General features: G+C 49.5%; 2 protein-coding genes across 8 annotated transcripts in view; one reads left to right on the forward strand and one right to left on the reverse strand.

Moving 5' to 3' along the window:
- Window positions 1-2068: 2068 nt before the first annotated feature.
- On the reverse strand, window positions 2069-6939 carry GDF5 (growth differentiation factor 5). Its single transcript, XM_045883863.3, has 2 exons — window positions 5992-6939; window positions 2069-3797 (listed from the first exon to the last, which is right to left on the reverse strand). The coding sequence occupies exons 1-2, from the start codon at window positions 6614-6616 to the stop codon at window positions 2923-2925; spliced, it is 1500 nt and encodes a 499-aa protein (XP_045739819.1). The 5' UTR covers window positions 6617-6939; the 3' UTR covers window positions 2069-2922.
- A 10858-nt stretch (window positions 6940-17797) lies between these two features.
- The window catches only part of CEP250 (centrosomal protein 250), a 52295-nt gene continuing 50309 nt past the window's right edge, over window positions 17798-19783 (forward strand). For all 7 annotated transcript variants that reach the window (XM_064573077.1, XM_064573080.1, XM_064573083.1 and 4 more), the window contains exon 1: window positions 17798-17915. The gene's annotated coding sequence lies outside the window, so the exon portion shown is untranslated. The remainder of the gene's footprint in view (window positions 17916-19783) is intronic.

The raw sequence follows: 19783 nt of genomic DNA on the forward strand, positions 1-19783 counted from the left end.
TACACAATAATGATAACTACGAATATTTACTGAATGCCACTGCTGTGCTGGCCATTGTGTTGAGTGTCTTTCATATCCGCAGTTAGCCCTATGAAATAGGCATATTGTCTACCCCTCCCCCCTCCTTATTTCCATCTCCCCACCCCGACAAATGAGGAAACCAAGGTTCATGGAATTAAGTTACTTGCCCAAGGCCTCTAACTCTAAGTGACAGATCTGAAATTTGAAACTGGGTTGCCTTTTGAGCCCTTCAGAGCTGTGAGCATGTTTGTGAACCTCAGCGGAGAGCCCACTTGTGAACCCCGAAGAATGATACACGCCTTGTGCCCTCTGGCACACAAATGTTCCATACAAGTCCGCATCTTGTTTTGATTGGGACTGGAGTGGATGCCCAGTAGAGATCGTTGTCCAAGGAGGCAGCTGACCGGATGGTTAGGATAGAAGGGCTGTTTCCCACACTGATCTGATTGGATCCCCATAGTCTGGGGAGGAAAGGGGGGAGGGCACGAAGTCTGAGTGGCTCTTTTGTGAAAGCAAGTTCTAGGGCAGGTTGAGATGGGAGAGGAAGCTCCTAGGTACCAAGCCAGACCACAACAGTCAATGCAGTGCCCAGGTCTGCAGCAGGAAGTGCACGGGGGCTGAGATGACAGGAAGCCCTCTGACAGGGCTCAGGCAGGGTGCCACTCCAGGCTGTCAGACTTTCCAAGAAAGGAGGGACACATGGCCCAGAAAATCAGTCCCACTTGTGACCTCGTCATCCTCTGCCTCTCTCTCTCTCCCCGCTCAGTTTCCAGCCCCCCTGCTTCTCCACTGCTCCCCCTGGGTCCACAGGCCCCTGGTTGGCTTCCCCATCACTGCCTCCAGGCCCGCTCTCCCCTCTCACACCAGAACTCTCTCTGCTGTGGCAGCTCCTTTGTTTACTGTCAGAGCTCACAGGCCTGCCACCGGCCAAACACAACGAAGCCTGGCCAGGGAGGGCTAGGCGCCAGGTGCAGACTGGCCCCTCAGGGACAGGTAATGGCCTCCAAACCAGAAAGGCAGCTCAAAGGTAGGCTGCCCCCTGCGCTGGGCTCTTGTTTCAGGTCCTGACAACCCAGGTTTCAGGCCTACAGGAAAGGGACACAAGACCTGCCCATAGCTGGGCAGGCATCCCTACTGTTGAAACAGCTTTGGCTAGGAGCCCTGGGAATCAAAGACCCAGCTGGAGAGAGGTGGGGAAAATGTTGAGGCCCCCTGGGTGGGAAGCAGAGGCCTAGACTCCCTTCCCCTGGTCCTCCCTCTCTTCAGCCAGGCAGAGTCTGGTCCTGAGCCCTTAGAATGAAGACTTGCATGTCCAAATTTCCCTACCAGAGGGCTCTGTTCCCCTTCTAAGCGTTAGTGCCTCGTGCCCTCCCTAAGGATTCTAGTGGATAAAGGGAAGTGGGCATCTACTCTGGGCCAAGCCCCAACAGGAACCATTGTCAGGATGTGTCTGGCATTGGTCTGTCCAAGGCTAGTGGGGAGGTGACTTATCTAATGTGTAGTTATATATTTGCATAATGTATAATGTAAAGGGGAGGGACTCCAACTCTGTTTCTGGAGCTGGGGTGAGGGGTAGGAGGTGATGGATGAGGAGGGAGGACCGGTAAAAGTGCCAAACTGGAGGGTAGCAGGGTCACAGACAAGATCATTCAAGGAACAGTGGTCAGTGGCAAGAAGAAGATGCCCCAACAGTGGAGGAGGAGATCCCTGGCAGCCCAGGTTCTCCACGGAAAGGCCCTCTAAATGGTGGCCAGTTGATTCTGTGAGTATGTGGGGGGGGGGGGGGTGCAAATAGGTGAAAGAAGTGGGAATGATTTTAGAGGAAATGAAATTCCCAATGTCCCTCCCATGTAAGGATCCATTTCTGAGGCAACAAGCTTGACTAAGGAATGTCAAGTCTATTGCCAGGCCCCAGAGGAGCAGACGGAGCTCCAGACCAACGGGCCGTTGGAAGGAACGGGAATGGGGTTAGAGGTGGCATTGGCCCTCCTCAGCCTGTACTCTCCTGTTTTGTTTTTGGTTTTTTGGTTTTTTTTTTTAAGATTTTATTTATTTATTTGAGAGAGAGAGAATGAGAGACAGAGAGCATGAGAGGGAGGAGGGTCAGAGGGAGAAGCAGACTCCCTGCCGAGCAGGGAGCCCGATGCGGGACTCGATCCCGGGACTCCAGGATCACGACCTGAGCCGAAGGCAGTCGCTTAACCAACTGAGCCCCCCAGGCGCCCCTGTACTCTCCTGTTTTGCTCCAGGCAACCCACCTCCCTTCCCTGGGCCAGTCATTCTTTGAGGGGTCACTGGGTCCCCTGCAGTAAACAAGAAATTTGCCACAGTTTTAGTAACAGTTTTGCTTTTTATCTCATCAATGTACATTTTCATCTAACAGTCTAACAGCCTCACACTCCTCACCCCGGCCCAAGCCCTCACCCCCTCCGGCCCACCCCTGCCCAATCAGCATCTCATCTGTCCCAGGGGCAGGAAATCACCAGGCACAGTGGTGATTCAAGGAGAGGGCAGCACCTGTGGGCTCTCCCAAGGGGAGCCCTCCCTGGAGAGTCCGGAAGCCAAAAGGCCCAGGTAAGGAGAGGTTGAGGGCTGAGTCTCATTGGAAAGCAAGGTCTCCTGGGTCTCAGTCCCATTCAGTCTGTCTCCCCGGGTCTGTCTCTGCCAGTCAGAGCAGCAGCAGGGCAGAAATCCTCAGACAAGGGGACTTGTGGATAGAAAGGAACCTTGAACCCAGTCCTACTCAGTAAGAGCAAGGCTGTTGGAAGCCCCTTTCACGCAGGCCAGGTAGATGCTCCTGGGTGCTGCCTCCCAATCTCTCTGATTTCGGGAGTGCAGGGACGGGCCCTTGTGACCAGCATCCTGGGATGTGCCACCCAGGAAGACAGAGGGCCAATGCTGCTACCTGCAGCCACAAGACTCCACGACCATGTCCTCATACTGCTTATAGACCACGTTGTTGGCGGAGTCAATGAAGAGGATGCTGATGGGACTCAGTCGTGTGGGCACGCAGCAGGTTGGGGGTGTGGACTCAGGGTCCATGGAGTTCATCAGGGTCTGGATGACTGCATGGTTCGTGGGCTCCAGGTGGGAGCGCAAGGGGAACTCACATAGCCCCTCGCAGTGGAAGGCCTCGTACTCAAGGGGCGCGATGATCCAGTCATCCCAGCCCATGTCCTTGAAGTTGACGTGCAGCGCCTTCCGACTGCAGCGGGCCTTGGGGTTCTTGCTGGGCCGTTTGCCCTGGCGCGTGGCCAGCGGGGCCCGCCTTTTTCGCCGCTGGCTGAACAGGTACTCGTACACCGTCTTATCATCTTGACCCGAGCGAGCCTTAATCTCATTAAAGAACAGGTCCCGTTTCTTGGTGCGGCCAAATACCAGGAACAGGGCCTTCTCGTGGACCTGCCTGGCCGCCCGGTCAAAGCCCAGGCCACGGAGGTCCACGGCCCGGCCCCGTTCCCAGGCCTCCAGCTCCAAGCACAGTTGGGCCGAGTTCTTAAAGTTTCGGAAGAGCTTCCAGATGTCGAACACCTCCCAGCCAGATCCGTCCAGGCCTGGCACGGAGCGCACATCCAGCAAGGCTGCCGGCTGCCGGCCGCTGGGGCAGCTGGACAGCTTCAGCTGGGCAGCCCGCCCGATGCCAGGGGCCACTGGCTTGGCCGTGTCCGAGGGCTTCTTCCGCAAGATCCGCAGTTCGGCCCCTAGCAGCCCATCCTTCTCCAGGGCACTAATGTCAAACACGTACCTCTGCTTTCTGACCACAGGACCTCGGTCATCTAGAGAGAACACCCAGAAGTCATTCCCTGCAACCTCACCAAGAGAGCCAGCCACCTCGGGGCCTCAGGGGAGGGCTACAGCTCTCTCCCCTCTGGAGACAGCTTTCTTTAACCTCTCCCCTACTCTGACAGAGGCCAAGACCCAAACCACTGAGAGCCTTTTTCAAAATAAGGGAGCTTCCTCAACAGCAGACCAAGTAGGGTTGTTTTTCCGTAGATGTGGCTGTGGTGATTTGAACAATTCCGGGTGTTTGTGTCAATGACAATGCATATCAGAGATGCATCAGCCTTAGAACTGCCTCTTGCTATCCCTCCCCAGCTATTATCTTATATGATATCTTCATTGGAGAGATAGGTGGAGTGGGTATTATAATTAGCTCTATTTTTTCCAGAGGAGGAATCTGAGGCTCAGAGGAGTTAGGTGACTTGCCCCAGATCACCCAGCTAGGAAAAAGCAGAGTTGGAACTCTACCGTAGAACATCTTATACCCAATCCTGAGCTGCTCCCACTCCACCTTAAGGAAGATCTTGGTGTTCCCATTCTACAGATGAGGCACAGAGAGGGCAAGTGACTTGTGTAAGTTCACACAGATAGTTAACGATAAAGCTACAATCCAATTTCCCCGGCTTCCTAGTCGGATGATTTTGTTGTGTACATGTCTTATCCTGCTGCGTGTATGAGCGTGTGTGTGTGTGCGTGCGTATATGTGAATAACGGGCTTACATGTGAATAAGAAAGGTAAAGTATAATGAGTGACGTGCGTGTAAGATTGCGCTTGCGTCAATATTTGAAAGATATGTATATGTGCGTGTGCATGCAAGACGATTCTGTGTGGACATGTAAGAAGGTGTGTGTTCACATGTGTACATGTGTGTGTGATTCAGCATGCGTGTATAAATATAAGGCTGTGTGTGTGTGAGAAACTCTGTAGTGTGTCCAAATCAGCATACCCTCCTTCTTAAATACCAATTTGCCATTAGGAAGCATTCATACGTTGCTCTAGAAGGTGACTAATTAGGCCTTTAAACTCCCCATCTCCCCCTCTGCAAGCTCCCTTAGAGCTGGGGGGCACAAGGACTTATTTTATGAGCCCCCAAGGGGTCACAGCTTTCCCTGGCTGGGCAGGCAGCCAGGCCACCTCCCCCACCCCAGCCAGACCTGCCGCCTCCTGGTTCCTCCCACCGGGTCATTCCCCCACGGGCCAGCTCTAATGAGGAGCCTCTCCCCATCTCCGCCCCCCTCCCCCACCCTGCCAGCCGAAGTCCCAAGCCTCACGGAACCAGAGCGTAAGAGCTGCAGGCAACCCTGGCAATGAGTAATCCATCTCCCTCTTCACACTTACAGAGAAACTGAGGCCCTGAGAGGGGAAGCGACTTGCTGAGATCGCACAGCAAGTGGGGAGGGAAAAGTCAAAACAGTAGCGCTAGGTGAGCATAGGGTGAGGTGAGGGGAATGGCTACCCTCCCTCCCGGGTTGACAGTAAAAATGATCTGTGTTTAGGACAGGATATAAAGTGTTCATTTTTGAAGGACTCTCAGAAATCCCCCGGCCCAACCGCCATAGAGTTGTGCAGATGGGGAAACCGAGACCCCCACAGGGAAAGGGGACTCTCTTAAGGTCACATTGTGAGTTAGTCCCCTTGTCTGAGGATTTCTGCCCTGCTGCTGCTAAGTCTGCCACCCCCCAGCCCCCCACCCCCACACCGTACTTTTAAATGTCATCCCGCGACTCCAAGATGCCCCATTTACTGTCTTCACCCATCCTGCCTCCTCTGGCCCTAGCCTGAAGGCAAATTTGCAGAACCACGGGAATCTGGCGATTAATTTCTCTCTCTGCCATCTGAGAAAACCTACAAACCTCTGGAGCCTGGAAAGTCTGGCCAACCCACCTCAGAACAGAGCATGGCCTGGTAAGAGTCTTAAAGTATGGTCCCCAACTCTGCCGCCACCTGGCAGGTCTTGTCTCCTCTCCGGGCTCAGTAACCCCCTGTGCACCTTGCAAGAGTTGGCTCTGACGCGCCAGCAGCCTGGGACCGGGAACGTGGGAGGTAAGTCCCAGATACCACTCCAGGCCGATGCACACACTACCTCCCACCGGCGCAGTGTCGGTGCAGTGTCGGGGCTCTGAAAGGCCCCTCCGCCCATGCAGATGCCCCTCCCTCTCAGCCGTGCCCCTGCCACCCCACCCCCTCACCTTGCCCTTTGTCAATAAAGCTGGTGATGGTGTTGGCCAGGCCAGCCTCCAACTTCACGCTGCTGTTGCCTCCCTTTCTGTCAGCATCGGACAGCGTCCTGTACAGCGAGAGCATGTATTCGTGGGGCGTGATGGGGGGCGGGCGGAACGGCTCCTTGGGCTCTTGAGGGGGCCCCGTCTCCCTGGCCTTCTTCAGCAGGAAGGGGCTGGGGACAGATCCTGCCTTTGGAGGTGCCTTACCCCCGGGAAGCTGTCCTTTTGGGGTCACCGTCCGCGTTGCCGCCTGCCTTGTCTGGGAAGGGTGTCCTGGCTTGGGTTCAGGGCCACCCGATCTGGGGGGCAGCTTTTGGGGTTCCTCCTTCTTGGGCTGTGTCAGGCCTCCTGTCTGCCCGGTGCCCCCCTTTGCCCTGGCACTGGCGGCCCCCCCACCATAGCTGTGACCCCCCGGCCTAAAGACGCTCCGGGCCAGAGGGGGCCTCTCCTTGGCTTCTGCTTTGGCCAAGCCTGGCCTGGCCCCCTGGGGTCTCTGGCCCAAGTCAGGGGCACCCAACACAGTGCAGATGAATTCCAGGTCCAGCCAAGCCAGGTGCCAAAGCAAGAAAGTGAGGAGTTTGGGGAGTCTCATCCTCTGGCCAGCCGCTGAGTGACACCAGAGAGAAGGACAGCAGCAGCGAAGGTGCCTCTGGTTTGGCAGGAAAAACCATGAGCCGAGTGGACCCTCAAAAGCAGCAGCAGCGGCGGGAGCGGCAGAAGGAAAGGCTTTCTCCTCAGTCTGAGACTCCTTAAGTCTGCCGGCCGTGTGTGGGTATCCAGTCCCATAGTGGAAATGCTCTCGTATCCAGACGTGCACCGTCTCCAGTCAGCAGCTGAAAATAACTCGTTCTTGAAAGGAGAAAGCCGACCGCCCCCTTTCTCCTGCACAACTGACTGAGGGCTTGAAGGAGGCTTGTATGAGGCTGAGGGATTTTTCCAAGAAGGAAGAATGGCGTAATGCTGCCTCTGTGCTCCAGTTTTGTTTTTTTTTTTAGGTTTTGAATCCTTTCCAGTGAAAATACTTCACACACACACACACACACACACACGCCTGCAGGTGCTCAGAAAAATCTTTTACAAACCTGAACTCAGGAATTGGAAACGGAATTCCAACCCAAACTAATTTAATTACTCTCTGATGTCATGCTGTCTAAACTCATTTAAGTGCGATATATTTATGGGAAAAAAATCGCCGCTGCCCTTTCGAGGCCATGGCTCACGGGGGCTCTTGGCACAGAGCCCCGCGGCAGGGCTCTGGGCTTAGGGGGCCTCTCAGTCCGTGGAGCAGACTAGGGGTCTTCACCTCCACCTCCAGGGGCAGCCCACCCCACCTTCCTGAGGAGAGATACTGAGGAATGAGCTCAAGATCTTAAGCCCCAGAAGCATGGGGAGTGTGGGCTTTCAGTTAAGTCCTTGGGGTGTCTTAAAGCAGTTTCAACTCCTGCGTCTAGTCTGGGGCCTGATTTGTTGTTGGGGGGGTGGCAGAACAGATGGCAGCATTTACCCACAGTTGCTTTTATTTTAATAAACTTGTGGTGACCCAGAGACAGAAAAATATCTGTACCCACTACACCCCTCCCCCCAAGTGCCACTGACGGAGCTCAGATGATTTCTTCAGGCTTCAGGGGGCACTGCCACCCCCGAGCCCACGCCTTCAATGGAGGCAGGTCCAGGGTCTACCTCACTACTACCCCAGCAAAGACAGACTCCCGAGTTTTGTTGGGAAGGACCGGCTGAGTCCGGAGGTGGCAGCCTCAGCCTGGGGCAGCAGCGACCCCTGCAGGAGGCTGGAGAAATGATTTCCCACTGGATGTTTTTCTGGTAGCTCTGGAAGAAGTCTGAATTTCAGCAGAACTCAGGGGGAAAGCTGTTCCCTTCACCTGAAACATCAACTCCCACAACCGGAAGAAGCCTGCCCATCCTGAGAGCTTCAGCTGAAAATTCACCTCCTCTGGGAAGCCTGCCCTCATCCCCAGACAGAACCAACTACCCTTTCTTGTACCTGTCGCCCTTAACACTTGTCACGCTGTAAGAAGCAGTGTAGAAGGAGTAATCAGGAAAGCTTCCCTCTTAACCTGAGATCCTTTGAGCCTAAGGTCACCAGATTGGTTTCCCAGCATGACCTGGCACAGAGTAGAAGCTCAGCGAATGTGTGATGAATGAAAGATGAAACTGGGCTGGGGTATCCAGGAGCCTGACCAGTCTTTTCATGGTGATGCTCCCAGATCTCGCTGATCTTCAGAGCACAGCAGCATAACTTGGCCATTTCAAGCTTCCTGTGGTGCTCCTGGGCCAGAATACCCCGTGGGGCCCCACCTCCCCCTCTCAAATGACCAAGGCACCATCAGGCACTCTTTGGGGGAGCTTTAAGAAAGAGCTGAATTCATTACTATCCCCCCCAGTTCCCCAGATTCACAATACTTGGCTTCCCTTTGACTTGTCCACACTGAAGCAGTCATCTCTGATATTCCTCCCTCTTCTCCATCCCCCACTGCCTCACTATCTAGGTCCTCACCACCTGTCCTACTATAATTACCTGGTAACTGGCTTCTAGGCGTCCAGGATCTCTCTATTCCAATGCTCCCCTCTCTAAAACCTACCTATTGAAAAGTGCCAGCTCATGTGCCCCCTCTTCCATGAAGCCTTCCCCCATTCACCAGAAAATATGCACTCCTGAATTGCCATCACACATCTTCTGTGCTCCTTCCCGCTTTGGCAGCTCAGAGCTTACCCAGTTCTGCCTCTGCCCCCTGTTTTGAACACAGTTCATCTCTTCTACTCTGTGTATGTACTTTTTTTCATGTTTTTAAAATCATAACTTAATCCCTAACAACTGCAATAATTTATTTAAATTTCTGTCTCCCCCATTAGATGATGACTAGACTGTACCATATTTACCTCTCACTTATTCCCAGTGCTGGGCACAGGGTCCAGCACATAGCAGATTCTCAGTGTGTGTGATATGGATGAATAAATCTCTAACTGGCCCTTATATACAAAAGCCATAATTTTCTTCTTCAAGGTGTAATTACTTATGGACCTATCATGACTTCCCTGCTGGACTCTTGAGTTCCTTAAAAGAAGGGATTCTGTCTTGCCACTTTTCAGGCATTTTGTAAGCTTGACTGGGTGAATAAATGAAGGGATGAATGAGTCAAACAACGAAGATGTCCCAGCACATGGTTTGATAAGGAGTAAGGGCCCCTGGAGGCAAACTGGTTTGGCATCCTGGTTCTGCTAGATGATTTAGTGCATTGCGTGATTTTTAGAAGCCTCCAACCCTCTCTGGGACTCTGAACAAGGATCATGACAGTACTTACCTCATAGGGTGTTTGTGGGGATTCAGTTAAATGAATCATAAAAGGTGTTAGCCTAGCACCTGACAAATATTCATAATAGATACTATTTATTCTGCAGATAGTCAAATAAACTAGACTCTAGCCCTTGTAGTCCACTGTACTTTTTACCTTATTTATCTTCACAATAATCCCATGAAGACGGTGCTCCTGATATCTGCATTTTGCAGATGAAGAAATAGAAGTTCAGAAAGGTTAAATTACTTTTTAAGCTGAATTCCTGCTTTGACACATTTTGTGCCAAAGAATCCTAACCTGGCCTGTAGAAACACAAGAAGAAGTAAAAGGGTGGTGGGGGTGATTCTGGTATTCTTGGCTTTCAGTCAAGGTCTCACCCAATGTCCTGGGACTTCAGGGGGACAGGAAGGAGTCTCAGAGCAAGGACTATTGTTTGGGGATCAGGGAACTCCAGAAATGGGATGAGAGCAGGGAAAGGGGACTCTGAGCTTGCTGAGAAGGTCCTCTCCAGGGAGGAGCCCAGGGGACCGACCTGGCTCTCACTATAAAGGTGACTAATCACTTCAGTCCCCTCTGGTAATTGCAACCAGATGCTGCCGCTGGCAATGCTTCAGTCCCAACATGTTTAATTACTGGGACGCAGAGTCCCTTGGCCCCCCATGTCCCCCTACCTCCCCCACTCCTGTCAGCAATATTAATGTCAAACTCGAGGTAGAGGATGGGAGCCTTGGGAAGCCACCGGCACGGAAATAATCTTCCAGTCCCTTCTGCCATGCAGAGCCTTTAACTTCTATATGTTTCCCCATCCACTATCTCATTGGCAGGCCACAAAACATCCTCTTAAAGTTGGTGGGCCAGAGTATTATTATCCCCATTTCGCAGATGGGCAAACAGTGAACTGCGTAATCATCGTAATAATCCTTTGCTTTTTTCAGGCACTTAGCAGTTCTCACAGTGGTTTCACATCCAGGATGCTATCGGAACCTCCTGGGATCTCTCAGAGCCGGTCTGGCACAGCACAGTGGCTAACAGCAGAGCCTCCAGCCTCAGCTTACATCCTGCCTGGGCCTCTAACCAACTGGGTGCCCATGGATATTCATTCATTTATGTACTTCATTATTCAGCAACTGTATATTGGGTGCCTATCATTGTGATGGGTCGCACACCTAACCACTGGGTATCTAGCAGACAACCAAGTCTGTCCTCGCATCCTGGTGGAAGAGACAGACAAACCAGCAAACAAATGCACAATTTCAGAGAATTCTAGATGCTGTGAAGAAAAGTTAAGTAGGGTCAAAGGAATGTCTGTTTTAGATAGGAATGTCTTTTTGAGGGAGTGAAATTTGAGCAGAGATCTGGATGTAGCGAAGGAATGAGCCATGCAAAGGTCTGGAGGATGATCATTCCAGGTGGAAGGAAGGGCAAATGCAAATGCCCTGAGGCAGGAATGTGCTCCGCATAGCTACGAACCAAGAGAAGTTGGTATGGCTGAAGCAGAGTGAGCAAGGGGGAGAGTGATAGGAGATGAGGTCAGATCATGCCAGGACCACTTCAAGTATGGCCTTGCAAGCCAGAGAAAGGACGTTGGGTTTTATCTTTAGTGTGGTGGGAAACCCAGTGGAGAGTTTTGAGAAGGAAAGTCTGATTTGTAACATGATTAAGAGCCAGGCTACCTACTTTTAATTCCTGGCTCCCCAATTCACCACCTGTGTAACCTTAGGTTAATTTAATCTCTCTGGGCCTCAGTTTCCTCCTATATAAAATGAGAATAACCTCATGGAATTGTTATCAATTGTTGTTGTAAATTCTTAGAACAGCGTCTCATGCATAGTAAGCAGTACACCAATGATACCTATCATCTATATTTTTTAAAAATTTTTAAAAGATTATTTATTTATTTATTTATTTATTTATTTATTTACTTATTTGAGAGAGAGAGAGAGCACAAGCAAGGGCGAGGAGATGAGAGAGAAGGAGAAGCAGACTCCCCGCTGAGCAGAGAGCCTGATGTGGGGGCTCAATCCCAGGACCCCGGGATCATCACCCAAGCCAAAGGCAGACACTTAACTGACTGAGCCACCCAGGCGCCCCTTATCTATATATTTTTTTAAATTCACTTCCAAGGGCACCTGGCTGGCTCAGTCAGTAGAGCATACAACTCTTGATCTTGGGGTTGTGAGTTTGAGTCCCACATTGGGCATAGAGATTACTTAATAAAAAGTCACTTCTCTGAACCTGTTTCTTTACCTATAAAATTAGGATAAAAATATCTTCATTTATATATTTATTTTTAAAGATTTAATTTATATATTTGAGAGAGAAAGAGATAGTGAGAGAGAGCACAGAGGGGGGAGGAGCAGAGGGAGAGGGAGAAGCAGACTCCAATGAGCAGGAAGGCCGATGTGGGGCTCGATCTCAGGACCCTGGGATCATGACCTGAGCCAAAGGCAGCCGCTTAACCGACAAAGCCACCCAGATGCTCCCAAAATATCTTCTTCTAAGAACTAAATTGTATTTACATATGTAAAGCACCTTTCTTTCAGTGACCAGCATACAGTAAGGTGCTCCATAAATTATAGTTTTAAAAAAAAAAGGATACAATTGTTAATATGCTATCCTTGTTCACAAATGAGGAAATTGAGTCTCAGAGAAGCGAAGTGACTGCCACAAGATCACATAGTTAGAAATGATAGAGGCAGGACTCAACACAGACACAGGACTCTGAATCAAGTGCTCTTCCCACAAAAAAGAAGGCTGATCTTTCCTGGTATCACCCTACATGTTAGGGTTTGGCTGGGAAGAGGGCCCAGAGTCCATGACGCTCCCTCTGTGTTTCTTCTGATCTGTGGAGCCTGGCCCGTTCCCATCAAGGGAGCCCAGAGAGCCCCGCAAGAGCAGAGCCACATAAGCCTTCCCCCAAACATCTTTCTGGTTTGTGTTGTTTAAACTTCCCAGGGGCTGCCACTCCTCGGGACTCTCCCCTAGTGAGCTCTCAATGGCTCCCCCAGCTGAGCTCCTCGGGAACTGCACCTTGTCAGAGCCAGGGCCTTCTGTCCTAGGTCCATCCATCCCACACCATATAATCTGGAAACTGTGTGTGGGTGTATATGTGTTTCTGTCTGTTGCAGGTGTAGCGCAGGAACAAAGTAACCATACATTTTTCACTTACTCTTTATTTCAAATATTTTTGTTTTAAAAGTAATTTAAAAACCCTTTAAAAAATTACACATATCAGGGGCGCCTGGGGTGGCTCAGATGATTAAGCGTCTGCCTTCAGCTTAGGTCATGATCCCAGGGTCCTGGTTTCGAGCCCCGCATCGGTCTCCCTGCTCCACCGGGAGCCTGTTTCTCTCTCTCCTTCTACTGCTCCCCCTGCTTGTGCTCTCTCACTCTCTCTGTCAAATAAATAAATAAAATCTTAAAAAAAAAATTACACGTATCAAAGAAATAATACAAATTTGTGATGACAAAAAATTTAAACAGTACAAAAGAATACACAGAAAGATCCAGTTCTTCCAGTCTTTTGCGGAAGCAACCGCTCTTATCAGTCTCCTGGATAACTTTCTATGCAATATGAGGTATTTTATTTTATTTATTTATTTGGCACAGAGAGAGAGAACACAAGCGGGGGGGCAGCAGGCAGAGGGAGAAGCAGGCTCCCCACAGAGCAGGGAGCCCAAAGTGGGACTCCATCCCAGGACCTTGGGATCATGACCTGAGCTGAAGGCAGACACTTAACTGACTGAGCCACCCAGATACCCCTTAAAAACTTTTTATTGAAGTATGATACCCATACTGAGTATATTCTAATTACAAATTAACTCATGCTCATTGTAAAAAAAAAAAAAAAAAAGTTCAAACAATACCAAAGCTTTTTAATTAAAAGAAACAGTCCCCTTGCACTGCTCCCCAGTCTCCTTCCCTAGAGGTAACCACTGTTAATATTTGGGACCTGGAAACCTTATTGTCATTCTTGAACTCAGAAAGCTCAGATTCTTGCTAGACTTCTTCTACTTCATCTCATTTTACCTCCCACATTGCACATAAAATTCTTTTTTTTTTTTAAGATTTTATTTATTCATTCGTAAGAGACAAGAGAGAGAGGCAGAGGGAGAAGCGGGCTCCCTGATGTGGGACTCAATCCCAGGACCCTGGGATCACAACCTGAGCCGAAGGCAGACGCTTAACCATCTGAGCCACCCAGGTGCCCTGCACATAAAATTCTAATAGGTAAGTATTATTATCCCCATTTTGCAGCTGAGGGATCTGAGGCTCGGAGAGGCGTCTCAGGGGTTGGTTGCTCAAGGACACAAGGCAGAGCCACTCGTTCAGCCCCAGGGGAGTGTGTCTGCCTCCAAGCCCAATGCTCTTTCCACCATGTTCCTCCCCCTGATTCCTGTCTGGAATCTTAGAGCTTAGCTGCTGTGACACATGAGGTAGCAGGTAAAATCTCAGGTTAAAATATAATTAAGGGCTCATTTTTTTTTAAGAAGGAGAGGACCTGGTCCTGTGGGAGCTGTCACCAAGCATCCTTTACTGCCCAAGTCCGGAACGGTGATGAAAAGATGCCACCCACTTCAAGAGATGTCAAGCGTGGATGAGTTAATTACTTAGAGTTTGACTTTGTAAGAAGGGGCCGGGACTAGAATGAGACCTGCCCCCTGAGGCAGGGACAGGAGCAGGGGGAAAATAGCCAGCAGATGAAAGGGTCTGTATTATTGTCCAATTCCCCAATCCAAGAAAATTCATACAATCCAACTGAGTGGCAGAATCAGCAAGAGGAGTGCCAGGAGGAAATCCCCGGCATTCGGCAAACATCCTAGTCTTCTGTACACCACTGTGCCGTGCACATTGCTTGGAACGCCCTTCCTGCCTTTCTCTGCTCAGCAGATTTACCCTTCACAATCAGGTTACAGCATCCCTACCTCTCTGAAGCCAGCGACTCCCTCTTTATAAAATTTATCACACTGTGTATACGAAACATGTGTGTATTTTCCTGCCTCCCATGTGAGTCTGTGAACTGAAGCTCTAGGCAGGGTCCATGTGTTACTGATCTTTGGGTCTCTTCCAGTATCTGGCTCAGGATTTGGCACATAGTAGGTGCATCTCTGTTGCCAGTGGTCATTTGTCTTCTTACTTCTGGGATCTCTTTTCCCCTCTAGGAGGCCTTCCTGAACAGGACCCAGGATGGGCCTATGCAAGCTTTCTCTCACTTAGCCCCCATCTGGCCTACAGAAAACATTTCCTGGGGTGCCTGGGTGGCTCAGTTGGTTAAGCAGCCAACTCTTTATTTTGGCTCAGGTCATGATCTCAGGGTTGTAAGATTGAGCCCCAAGTTGGCTCCATGCTGGGAGTGGAGCCTGCTTTAAGATTCTCTCTTTCTCTCTTTCTGCCCCCACACCCAAAAAACAAAACATTCTCTGACAAATTCTGGGAGAGCAGGCCAACTCCAACATAGCAGCACTCTCCTGGGTCTGCCACCAAAGCAGTTATCAGGCTTGTCTCTTGTTGCTAGATTTCCCAGGCAGGAGGTAGATCCAGTCCCTGTGTTCTCCAACTGCAATGGGGACTGATTTGGCACCTCAAACCCTTCTGGAAGTTCCCTCTTCCAATCACCTGGCTTGAACAGTTAAATCTTCTCCAAGAAGGGTGGGGACTCACAGCCAGAAATAGCTCCACACAAATTCTCTATCCTCCACTCCCTTGACCCCATAGATAAGGGATTTAAGAACTTTAAAATACATTTTAGGCCGTTAGAAAAAAATACATATGTTTTTTAGCACCTCACTTTGAAATTTCACATATATAATTTTAAAAAGAAAGAAATTCGGTCAGTCCAGGCAGCCTCTTGGCATGGGGTACGGAGAATGTCTATAAATAATGAGCAAGGCTGGGGCGCAGAATCCGTATTTTAGCCCTGGGAGAGGCTTAGGATATAAAGCATGTTCCAGAGATGGAATTTGGAGCATAAAGAAGGAAGCCCAGTTCACCTGGAGGGGGCCAATGTTGATTTTCTTTCCACGGATCCATCATCTCTCCCTCCGATACAGCCTCCTTTGAGGACCTCTCCCCACTCTGGTTCATCAGACAGATTCAACATGGCCAGGTGGATTAAGTCTTTTCTCAGAAGGCACTAGGGCCTCAAGCAATTCAAGTGATGTGTATGATTACTCGTTTGCTTGTCCCAAAAGTTCCTGGCACTTTGAAGAACATTTGAAGGCTGATGTATTCTCAAAGTCTGGAGAACATTTGGGGGGGGAATATTACCCACCCTCACACATCACTGAACTCCACTTTCTGTTCTGGCCCAGACAAAATACCCAGTTGTACTACTTTATGTTTTAATACGATTTCCAACTTTCTGTTAACACAATTGTATTATTATCTAATACTAGTACATAATAGGTGCTCAGTAAATGTTTGCTGGGTGAATGAATAAACAAACAAGGGAATGAATAAACAAATCCCCCCTTTGCAAAGATCAAAGATTAGTTTGGTTTTAATCCCCTTCTACTCCATTTACCCTTTATTGGTAGTCTGAAACCTATGTTCACTCCTCCTGGTCTTAAAACATATTGTGTAGTTTGTTGATGGATTTTATTACTGAGCACCTATTTTGTACCAGGGATTGTGCTGAGTACTAGAGATACACAGCCCTATGCAGTGCTTCTCAAATGTGTTCCCGATATATGGCCTAAGGTATCGGCCAAAATGCCAATTCTGGGGCTTCACCCTTTGTAACATTGGGGCTGACTTGATTCATTCATTCAATGGATGCTTATTTAACACCCACCACGTATCAGGCTCTCTGATAAATGCTGGGAATAAGTCAGATATAGTCTCCTCTCCTCATGAAGCTTAAACTTTTGAGGGGGAGAAAGATAATAAGTAAACAAAAAAATGATAGTAAGTGGAAAATGCTATGAAAGAAACAGAGTACTGTGATAAAAAATGATAGGATATTATTTTAAATAGCATGGTCAGGGAAGACCTAGCTAAGGAAGTATCATTCAAGCTGAGGCCTGAGGGAGGGAAAGGTATCAGTTAAACCTAGAGCTGGGGGAAAAGCGGTCTAGGTAGAAGGCGTAGTATATGCAAAGGCCCTGAGGCAAAGAGGTTATTTCTTTTCTTTCCATTGCAAATATTGTTGTAGTGAACACTCTTGCTGAGTTCCTGTTGCAGGAGTATTTGCCTGGGGTGGATTCCCACACCACTGATTCTTTGCATCTTTTTCTCTGTCCAGTGTCTGTGATGTTTCTTCTTTTCTCCCTAGATAGTTTGCCTTTCAGAATCCGGGTCCTCCCCCTCCTTCCCTTTCCCCCCACTTACATTCTCTTTTTCTCAAAGTAACTGTTAAGAACTTTTTTTGTTCTTATAGGAGAAAAGATACAGTATAGCTCTTTCAAAGTGTTCCCTTCTCAGGTTCTTTTGTCTGCAGATTGTGTTCCACTCCTACTGTCCATTCATCCATTCATCTACTCACTCAGCACTTACTGAGCACCTATTTTGTACCAGGGATTGTGCTGAGTACTAGAGATACACAGCCCTATGCAGTGCTTCTCAAATGTGTTCCCGATGTATCGCCTAAGGTATCTGCCAAAATGCAGATTCTGGGGCTTCACCCTCGGTTTACTCACTCTCTAGGGGTGGAATCCAAGACTCTGCATTTTAAGAAGCTCCCCCATTTTTTGTTTTTGTTTTTTAATCCCAACTAAAAATTTAGAACCACTTAGTGGAAAAGAGGCAGGTAAATGAAATTTACAACTCCAAGAAAATGTTTTGATTGATAATGCATTGATAATTTAAGCACAAAACGCTATAAAATAACACTTGGGTCATATAGGTAAGAAAGAGTCCTCTAGAGGAAGTCAGGCGTACACAGAAAATTAAACAAACTACAGTTCTTCGGCCTAAGACATTCAGGCAGAGGCCACCCTGTGTAAGACGTGGGCGAAAAACAGTGCCGTGTGTCGAAACGACACTAAGTATGCTATAAGTGTTGTGTTGCCTGAGGCTGCTTGGAGCTTGGAGGTCTGAATGCGAGAAAACCCTAGAGGTTGCCTGGCAGGTTTTATCCCAACCCAGGAGCGGGTTCCCTCCTTCCTCACGCAGTTGCTAATTGCACTCGGATTTGTGGGTGGAGCAGTGAGCTGGCGCACGTAGAACCGGGACCCATACACATGCGCAGTGTGTAACCTCGAAGCCAAAACGGGGATGATTGAGGGCAAGATTTTTCTCTTACCAAGACTTCCCTTACTCAAATCCAGCAACCCTGGCTGTCCTCATTTCTGGCCAGGGAATCTTACATCTCTTAATGTAATCTCACCGTTCCTTCTGGGCCACTCCAGTAAGTCGGCTGCCAGTACTCAACATGGCGGCAGGCCCCGAAGCGGCGCAATCCGCCTATGGGCCGCCTACTCGGGGGGCGGGGCTCTCCGCCGGGGCGGGAGCCTGGGGGGCGGGTTCTGGGCCGCGGCCGGGTGCTGGGCTCCCGCCCCCGGCCGGACCTTAGTGGCTGCATCTCCCGCTCGGGCGGTGAGGATCACGCTGGAAATCGCGGGAGCCGAGCGTGGTGAGGTGGGGCCTCAAGGGCAGGCGGGAGGTGCCTGGGTTAACGGTCCGAGGCCCAGAGACGCGCCCGCGAAGGGCGCCTTGTGGAATCCCGTTCGAGCCGCGGCTTCCCGTTCCCGGGGAGGGATCCGAGGCCCAGAGAGGGTCTCGGACCCGTCCTAGGGATTCCGGCCCCTTGCCTCCGCGTCCAGCTGCGGCCACCACTCTGGGCTCCAATTCCAGCAGAAAGGGATCTTCCCAACCCTCGTATCCAACAGCTGCGAGTCCGGGGGTGTCAGGAAAAGGCGCTGTGCTCTGCTGCGCGCGTCTCGCTCCCGCCTCCCAGAATTTTGCGGCTCCCTCTGCCCCTGGGGCTTTGCACGTGATCTGTCCTAAAGCCCAGTCGCATCCGCCGCCCATATCGCGTCCTTGGAAACAGTTCCAACCGCTTTCTGCAGGCGATGTTAATCCCGCTGCTTGGGTTTTTTGAACTCGTTGCACCGAGTTATTTTTCCTGCCCCTCTTGTACACCCGTGCACTTGGGGCGTTATGCCTTGCCTTTTTCATCTCTATATTACGGAGTCTGGCACATGATGATATTAATAATATTTCCTAGATAGTCACGAAGCGTCAAGTGCTACTAAATGCATTACACGTGAAGGCCCATCTAGTCCTCACAGCAATTTCATAAAGTGGTTCTATGTCTTCACATTTTATGCATGAAGAAACTGAGGCATTCGTGGATCATTTTGCCTAGAGTTCCACAACTAATTAGTGAGTGGAGCTGGGAAATGCATTCTAGGCTGTGTGTCCCCAGAGCTTGTGATAATTTCACTGGATTGCCTTTGGGTTCGATAAATGTCTATTGAACTGGTTTTTATTTTAACCCCATGTGTTACGGTGGCCGCGGTTATGATGTGCATTGGACTGAGAGAGCTTGGAAAGGAGAATTAATGTTCCCAAATATTTAGAGTGAGTTTGTGACAAAATCCGGGCTAGAACTTACTGCCAGCACTCCGTTCCTTCAGGCACATCTTTGCTCCTTTTCCATCAGAGAGCTGCAGACCTAGACCTCATCATTTCGCAGCCTTTAGAAAGTACCCCTCACAGAGCTGTGATTTCATATTTCATGATTTAGGAGGCAGCTTAACGTAATGGATTAAGTCTAGAGTTTGGAAGCAGATTGGGGTTTCATGTTTGCTCGGCTACCAATCATTTATATCCCTTCCATTTTTTGAGCTTCATTTTTCTTGTCTGCAAAATGAAGACAATGACCGTATCTCAGAGGTTTTTTTGTGAAAATTGCAAATAATTGTTTTGAGAGAGTAAAGTGCTATGTAAGGTACATGATCTGTTTTTTACGTTTTAGAGGGTTATAGAGCTGTGAGCGTTTTGTAGGACCATTGGTGATGTGGATCATGTTACCTAATGCCCTTATATTCTTTCATTCAGTCAGTCAAATATTTAATGAGTACCTGCTATATACCAGGCACTGTTTTAGGAGCTGGAATATAGCAGTCAATAAAACTATTCTTGTACTTGGGAAATTTACATTCTTATAAGTATATTACACATAATAATCAGATAGGGACAGATAACACATGGTAAGGTAAATAGAAATACCAGTGTGTGTGGAGGGGCGGTGGTATTTTATATTTGGTGGTTAGGGAACAACTTTGGAGAAGGTGACACTTGAGCAGAGATCTGAACATGGTAAGGGAGCGAGCGAATCCAGAAGATAACTGGAGGAAGAGGCTCAGAGATGAGTGGGTGGCTTGGTGTGTTCCAAGCACACGCAGCAAGGAGGGCTGTGTGGCGGGAGAGGAGTAGGAAATGGAATTAAAACGATTGGAGGCTGGGATCAAATAATTAGGAGCCAGTAGGCCATGAGGATG

This window comes from Mirounga angustirostris, unplaced genomic scaffold (genome assembly GCF_029215605.1).
Source record: "Mirounga angustirostris isolate CCGP_5_RB_7025 unplaced genomic scaffold, mMirAng1.0.hap1 SCAF_10, whole genome shotgun sequence".
NCBI lineage: Eukaryota > Metazoa > Chordata > Mammalia > Carnivora > Phocidae > Mirounga > Mirounga angustirostris.